This window comes from Sinocyclocheilus grahami, unplaced genomic scaffold, assembly GCF_001515645.1.
Source record: "Sinocyclocheilus grahami isolate Dianchi unplaced genomic scaffold, SAMN03320097.WGS_v1.1 scaffold533.1, whole genome shotgun sequence".
Lineage (NCBI taxonomy): Eukaryota > Metazoa > Chordata > Actinopteri > Cypriniformes > Cyprinidae > Sinocyclocheilus > Sinocyclocheilus grahami.
Window position 1 is genome coordinate 413,590 of NW_015505712.1, and position 7,983 is coordinate 421,572.

At 38.4% G+C, this 7,983-nt stretch overlaps 1 protein-coding gene across 4 annotated transcripts; it reads left to right on the forward strand.

Moving 5' to 3' along the window:
• The first annotated feature begins 3,221 nt into the window (after window positions 1–3,221).
• On the forward strand, window positions 3,222–6,690 carry glulb (glutamate-ammonia ligase (glutamine synthase) b). Of its 4 annotated transcripts, none has more exons than XM_016238149.1 (7): window positions 3,222–3,363; window positions 4,433–4,627; window positions 4,757–4,918; window positions 5,019–5,165; window positions 5,248–5,375; window positions 5,550–5,749; window positions 5,859–6,690. In XM_016238149.1, exons 2-7 carry the CDS (start codon window positions 4,462–4,464, stop codon window positions 6,172–6,174), a joined length of 1,119 nt encoding a protein of 372 aa, XP_016093635.1. In that variant the 5' UTR covers window positions 3,222–3,363; window positions 4,433–4,461; the 3' UTR covers window positions 6,175–6,690. The 4 variants fall into 4 exon arrangements, with proteins under 4 accessions (XP_016093635.1, XP_016093632.1, XP_016093633.1 ...); XM_016238146.1 differs by having other exon boundaries at window positions 4,444–4,627; XM_016238147.1 differs by lacking the exon at window positions 3,222–3,363 and adding an exon at window positions 3,747–3,887.
• Window positions 6,691–7,983: the final 1,293 nt, after the last annotated feature.

Consider the following 7,983-nt stretch of genomic DNA (forward strand, 5'->3'; position numbering starts at 1 on the left):
ACACTAGCCTTCTGAGCCAGTCTCTGATCCTCAAACTGAGACGGGCTAGGACCCCTGGGTTGTTCGGGCTCAGACCTGGACTTCTATACCGGTCCTTCAGCCGGTCAGCCTGATATGCCGTGACTGTGATTGAGAAGAATGACTTGATGATGAGGGCAGATGTGGTGACTTTTCTGGAGGTGATCTTGTAGGTGGCATGGCAGGCTTTACACTTTGATCCTCCTCCTCCTCACCTTCTTCCCTCAGGAACGATGTGATGTGTTCCATCAGCTCCTTGCGCCGTCGCTGTCATTGTTCATATTGCTTAAGTTTGCTCTGAAGCGCAGCCACGTCAGCAGTCCCATCCCTTTCTTTATCAGATATAGACTTCAATAACTCCCTCAGTGAACTCATACTCATTAAGTCCATAGAGCCTGTGGCTGGATGCTCACCCTGGCTGGAGGATGGTCGTGTTTGACTAGTTATGCTCACTACGGCTGTGGCTTCTTGCTGCTCCTCTGGCACCTCTACTGCAGGCTGGGAGGAAGGGGCAGGTCAGTGATGGCTGTAGTCAAGGAGGTAGTCCTCCAGATGCTTAGGTGTCTTAGTGCTGTCGTGAGGGTCTATTTGAAGCTTCAGCATGAGGGAGGGAGGCTGCTTGCTCCTCTGATGACATCACTGTAGTAGTCAATGGATCAGGCTCGAAGGACCAATGTTGGGGATTACCCCACTGAAAGCTGGTAATGGTGTTACTGACCGCTGCAGAACTCTGGTTAGGGAGTTTGAGTCATCCGATGGAGTTTAGCCGTTTATTGTACAAGAGGAATCATATACACATACAGGTGTGCTTGAGGTAGTTTCGGCTTCACAAACTTTATCTTGCACATCAACACGGCATGAGTGATAGTGTGACGTTGGCGTGACCAAGAACGTCACACGCTAGCAACTTGCGCTTAAAGGGAGAGAATTCACAACAATAGGACAATATTTGACCGCGATTAGTACTATTTGTATAAAAATATTGAGAAAATCGCCTCTAAATTTGTCCAAATTAAGTTCTTAGCAATGTATATTATAAACCAAAAATTAAGTTTTGAGATATTTACGTAGGAAATGTACAACATATATTCATGGAACCTGATCTTTATATCCTAATGATTTTTGACATAAAAGAAAATTTGATCATTTTGACCCATACAATGTATTGTTGAATATTGCTACAAATATACCTGTGCTATTTATGACTGGTTTTGTGGTCCAGGGTCACATTTGATTTAAAAACAGAAGATCTACATGTAACATTTTTTGTTATAATAGGGAGTAATAATATACAATACAGATTGTTTCCAAATAGCTTCAAAATAATAAAAAAGAAAATAATAGAATCAATGATTGTGAGGACCCATGTCATATGTGGGGGTTTCCAGCCGTTTTCCTCCAGCTGAAGTGGATGTTTGGCTCCGCCCTCTAAAGCTGAGGAACCCTGTTGCTGACTTCCTTTTGAGCCTTTTAAATGAAGCAAGATGGATGGCCACGGGAGAGCTGCACATTTGAATCGATTTCTGTTTGTTTTCCTTTAAGTTTGTTTATTATGTACATCCAAAATTGCTACACTACATTACACCTTCATGCATGCATTTCATACTGATTCCAGACTGCTATATTCTACATTGTTCTACTTTTTGTTGTAGTTTGATTTTGTTAATAAATCTTGTGTTCTACTTTGGCTTTCTTGTGTGCCCCTGTTTTTGTTGCGTCCCTTTTGAGCCACGGGGCGTAACAATGCAAATGTCATCACATATGAGACCAATCTAAAGTTTGCTTTAAAGTCAGTTCAGTGTTCAGTTCCATTTAGTTCAGTTTAAATGTGTATATTTTATTAATTATGAAATTAGTTCAGTTTAGCTATAAGCATCTCTACAGAAGACAATATTGTTACTCAACAGTGAGTTTACTGTTTATTAATTTCAGTTTAATAACTGTCAATATTGCAAAATTCCTCACATTTTAATAAGATTAAACACACACACAAACAGCTTAACAGAAGACATACTGTAAATATTAAATAATAATTATAAATATTAATATAAGATTTGTTCTCATCCAACAGTGTAAGCAGTCGATTTGATAATGCAATCTTTTTAATAGGCCTACAGCATTTTATTATTTGGTTACTGAAGCGACTAGAGCCTTCATCTCATGTAAATGTACATGATGTTAAACATATTTTAATATTTATGTAAAACTTTTTAATGAACAAAAATGCATTAATTGAGCTAAAAGATCCGACAGGTTTACTCAAATTGCTGGGATAACTGCAAATATACTGGAGAGTTGCTCCTACCAAACTGGACATGTAGCCTAAATTAACTCCAGGTAGGAGGTGGGTTCAGGGTTACTTTCCCCTTTAACTAATTATTTACTCAATTTGAAGGTCCTAGCCCAAAATAAACTTAGGCTACTATAAAATCAAACAAAACAATTAAGCATTAAAACCAATGAAAGCTCAGGAATTCTTATAGACTTAATCAAAAACAGTATATCAGTAACCAGTAATTGCATTCATTCCTCAATAACAAAGTGCAAACAACACTAAAGTTTCAAATCATTCACACTATATAATTAAATGTGATAATGATACTCTCTTTGTCCAGCTGCATCCAGATGCAAGAGTGGATTTTTACCACTTCAATGTGATTTTCACACAAGACTTTGTTGAGCCAATATTATTTAAAATAATGATCAAAATGTATTTCAAAATTGTAATTAATAATAATAATAATACATTTGATAGCATAACCTCAAAATTTTCTTTTAAAAGTGTAAAACTTAATTTACTTATTATTCATTCATACTTGTGGATCTGTGTATTTCTGAAGACAGCTATTTCTCATGCAAAACTTTGAGTTTGAGTTTCCACAAAACCACTAGGTGGCGTGATCACACAGTGCTTGGTTTTTGCCTGTTTTCCTTGGAATCGACAGTCGTTCTTCTGGCAGCAGCTATAATGAAACAGTGTCTTGGTCAGTACATGGACGTATATGTCCAACTCATTATTAAAAGGTGATGCAAAATGATTTACATCAACAGACCATTTGGCGTTTTTTGTCTAACAAAGACTCATCCTGAAACGCGTGCGGATGAACAGCATGTTTTCCATGGTGTCCAATAAAATGCTCCTTTAACGTGACGTCCGCTAGCCATACTCACATTACGTTTTTACTCCATCCAATCAGGAGCGGAAGGATCTGAACCCCTCTTTAAAAGTTCGGCCAAAGCCAACGCTGTTTATTAAGAGGATGAGAGACAAACAGGCAGGATTATTTTCTAAAACCCTCTGGAAATACTGGCACTCGTATAGTGACTATTTCTTTTCGTTGATAGGTATGTATCTTCATGATTAATCAAAACATTTGCGTTTGTAATGGTAGCAGGGCATGTTATGATTAAACGATGTCTTAAATAGCAGCTTGTTTTAATCTGAAGGGTTTAAATGGGTGATTTCGTGTTTATTAAGTTAAAATCGAGGACTCTACTATTTAGTTTGGTCAGTACATGGACGTATATGTCCAACTCATTATTAAAAGGTGATGCAAAATGATTTACATCAACAGACCATTTGGCGTTTTTTGTCTAACAAAGACTCATCCTGAAACGCGTGCGGATGAACAGCATGTTTTCCATGGTGTCCAATTAAATGCTCCTTTAACGTGACGTCCGCTAGCCATACTCACATTACGTTTTTACTCCATCCAATCAGGAGCGGAAGGATCTGAACCCCTCTTTAAAAGTTCGGCCAAAGCCAACGCTGTTTATTAAGAGGATGAGAGACAAACAGGCAGGATTATTTTCTAAAACCCTCTGGAAATACTGGCACTCGTATAGTGACTGTTTCTTTTCGTTGATAGGTATGTATCTTCATGATTAATCAAAACATTTGCGTTTGTAATGGTAGCAGGGCATGTTATGATTAAACGATGTTTTAAATAGCAGCTTGTTTTAATCTGAAGGGTTTAAACGGGTGATTTCGTGTTTATTAAGTTAAAATCGAGGACTCTACTATTTAGTTGTGTTATCCTTAACTGCGGGGTATGTCACTTTTGATGCCATCCCAACAATATGTTGCATCAGTATTTTGTATTATGCCTAGCATTTAAATGGCCTAGTTGAATAGTGTATAACTTACACTACGGTTTTATGAGTTCCTTCTGAACGTTTCGTTGTGAAGTCAGTGGTAAAGACGTTGATTTCGTTAAATTCGTACACGATGACCATTTCTACTTGAGTAAACTGATAGTGAGACGCTTGCTCTTGGTACTCCCATTGTTATTGCGTAATGGACCTGAGCGGCTCTACCGGCCACGTTGTTTCTGATAACAGGGGGTTTCCTTTGTCTTATTATATATTTTTTATTATTATTTTGAATGTTATGAGATTTGTATTTACAACGAAGTCTACTATTAGGTTTGATATAGCACCACCATGGCCACTTCAGCCAGTTCCAAGCTGAGCAAAGCTGTGAAACAGCAGTACATGGACCTTCCTCAGGGAGACCAGGTTCAAGCTATGTACATTTGGATTGATGGAACCGGAGAGGGATTGAGATGCAAGACCAGGACTCTAGATTCAGAACCTAAGACCCTTGAAGGTAGTTACTGTGTTCAAGTTATCATATCTGTCTCTCATATTAAATAACAGAGCTGTTAAATGAACCACCATCAGTGTTGCAACAAGAGTGAGATTTTTTTCTTCTTCTCTCCTTTCTGTGTCTCTGTAGATCTTCCTGAATGGAACTTTGATGGCTCCAGCACATATCAGTCTGAGGGGTCCAACAGTGACATGTACTTGATCCCACAAGCCATGTTCAGAGACCCCTTCAGGAAGGACCCCAACAAACTGGTTCTGTGTGAAGTCCTCAAATACAACCGCAAACCTGCAGGTGTGTAAATGTAAAATACTATAATTGATACCAGATGAGTATTATACCAGGTGATTTCACATTGAATGTTGCATTAATGTTTCTTGTGTTTCTCCTTAAGAAACCAACCTTCGTCAGATGTGTAAAAAGATCATGGGTATGGTGCAGAACCAGCATCCTTGGTTTGGAATGGAACAAGAGTACACTCTTCTCGGCACAGATAGTCATCCATTTGGTTGGCCCTCCAATGGCTTCCCTGGACCTCAAGGTAGATGTCACCTATGGATACAAGGTTTCTAAATGGCTGGAAAACTTCTGTTTAAGGAAATTAATAGGATTTGTTTGATTAGGTCCATACTACTGTGGTGTGGGAGCTGATAAGGCCTATGGACGAGATGTTGTAGAAGCCCATTATAGAGCCTGTCTGTATGCTGGAGTAAAAATCTGTGGTACCAATGCTGAAGTCATGCCTGCACAGGTAAAGTCTTCCTACTGGGGTGATGGCTAATAAGCAATACATTTAGGAAATAAGTTTAATTTCAATTGTGTGTGTGTGTGTTTATGTATGTGTATGTATATGCTCTGTAGGGTACAATATAGTGTAATCAACTTGAAACAAATTAGTTGCTGAAGTTGTCTCGTTGTTCTTCAGTGGGAATTTCAAGTTGGCCCTTGTGAGGGGATTGACATGGGAGACCATTTGTGGATTGCCCGCTTCCTCCTGCACAGGGTTTGTGAGGACTTTGGCATTGTGGCCTCTTTCGACCCCAAGCCCATTCCAGGGAACTGGAATGGAGCTGGCTGCCACACCAACTTTAGCACAAAGGAGATGCGTGAGGAAGGGGGTTTGAAGTAAGTGTGTAAAAGGAAGCCTAGAGTCTTGTCCCCACACTGTACCACTGACATAAAATGGTAATTGGTTATGTTAATCAAATAATTGATTATTTTCTTTTAATTTTAGATACATTGAGGAGTCGATTGAGAGGCTGGCCAAGAGACACCAGTACCATATTCGTGCCTATGATCCTAAAGGAGGGTTGGACAATGCCAGACGACTGACTGGCCATCATGAGACTTCCAACATCAACGAGTTCTCTGCTGGAGTGGCTAACCGTGGTGCTAGCATCAGAATCCCACGATCTGTGGGCCAGGAAATGAAGGGCTACTTTGAAGACCGTCGTCCCTCAGCCAACTGCGATCCTTATGCGGTCACTGAAGCTCTTGTACGCACATGTCTGCTCAATGAAGAGAGCGAAGAGCCAGTGAAATACAAGTGAAATATTGGACTGAAATGTTGTTTTTAGAATTGAAATATCTTACTGACGCCTTGTATTTTGAGTTCATTAGACTGTCTGAAATGTGGGATGATTGGGTCAGTTTATGCCACAGTTTTAGCTTTCTCACTGCCAGTGTCTTTTTATATCAGGTTTGTGGATGTAATGATACCAGATTTTGGCTGAAATCCTAGTTTTGCTAGAGACAGAACTTTGCACCTAAGATTACTCCTTTGGCCTTTAAAGTTGTTCTTGTGTGTCAAACTCTGATTTGTGTTATCAAATTTAACATGGTTTTTATGACTAACTGTAGATATTTTAATGCTTTTTATGTAGTTTTAGAATTGTATTCACCAGGTTATAAATTATGGTACTGTTTCTCACAGGGACCAAAATGCATTGTTTTATATTGATATTGCTCTGACTGTTCACAGGTTTGTGCATTTTATATTTGCAGTACCATGGTTCCAAAAAAATAACACTTCTCTTTACATTAAAACATCAAGAATTTTACTAAAATGTTGTTTCTCTGTAGTTTTTCCCCGTCTGCATCAGTCCCTCTGGACAGGTTATCCAATAGAGTGCTGCACTGATGTTCTTGTAGGCCAGCCTAGAAGTTGGCTTCACCCTGGTTCCCTCAACAAAATCCTAATAGGTTTTTAATATTGGTTTTTGGATTCTTGCCGAAAACAAGCTCTACGAACAACAGTTTATGAATGAATGATGCATTTATATAAGTTTAACCTTTAAAAGTTGTGCTTACCATGTGAAACTTGAATACTTTTTGAAGCCTAAATACAATCACAAGAGGTAAAAATGTAGGTGTAGACCAAATCAACTACACAGCAGTTGCATGAATTTAACATCAAGCTTCTGATAATTTACAAAAAAGGAATCCAAGGTACTTCCTCTGGTCTAAAAAAGTTAAAAAGCTTTTATTCCCATTATGGCCATCTCAATAAAAACATAAATGACTAAAACACTGCACACTGATGCATTTCGGCCTTCAGCCTTCATCAGAGTCTGTCAGGTATCAAATAAATGACCAGTGTAGGTATAATTAGTCTGTGATATTGGGAGAAACCAAAAAAAGCCATTATCTTCTGGCAACTCTTTCAGTCTATATATTAACTAAATCTATATAAAAAATAAGCACAATGCGGCTAAAAGCAGATTACTGAGTAGATGACTTTGCCTGTTTAGCAGTCTCATTAGCAGCTGCCTTTTTCAAGACAAAAGCTTTAAAAAATCTAAAGGCATTATTGCTGATGTATTTTATGTTGTGGAATAAAACAAAAATAGTTATAAAAATAAAATAGTATTTTATTGTAGGCATTTAACCAAAAATCCACTGACTTTAGGATGCTACTTTAGAGAAAAAATGCTGTGGTCCAAACGGTACTTATGCATGTAATGTGTAAGACCACTTCTATTTATTTGAAAACTGAAATGTGCATTCCATTTGCTCTTTTGTTAACTATTTGTGGATTTTGAATGTGGGGAATCCTAACATCCAATTGCTGTTTCTGGTGCATTATGCAGGAAAGACTACCTTGGCATCTAGAAAATTTCAAAAACAATTTCTTGCATCAAATGCATCAAATTTTTGTGTTTTGTTAGCGATCAGCGCACAAGTGCTGGTGACTCTTTAGCTCCGCCCATTGCACGCCTCCAGGAGCTCGGCTGTTTTCAGAGAATGGTAAGGCTGTATCTTTCTTTTATAAATCTGATAAAACTAAAGACTCTTTGGAGATATGAAGGATGTAATACTACTCTATAGGTACTCAAGATTAACATGAGTTGAGCAGCAGA

Bases quoted from the DNA above. Each gene is read 5' to 3' on its own strand.
- glulb (XM_016238149.1), top strand. From the start codon at position 4,462: ATGGCCACTTCAGCCAGTTCCAAGCTGAGCAAAGCTGTGAAACAGCAG. The intron at 4,919-5,018 runs GTGTGTAAATGT...TTTCTCCTTAAG, and splicing joins ATACAACCGCAAACCTGCAG to AAACCAACCTTCGTCAGATG. The intron at 5,376-5,549 runs GTAAAGTCTTCC...GTTGTTCTTCAG, and splicing joins CTGAAGTCATGCCTGCACAG to TGGGAATTTCAAGTTGGCCC.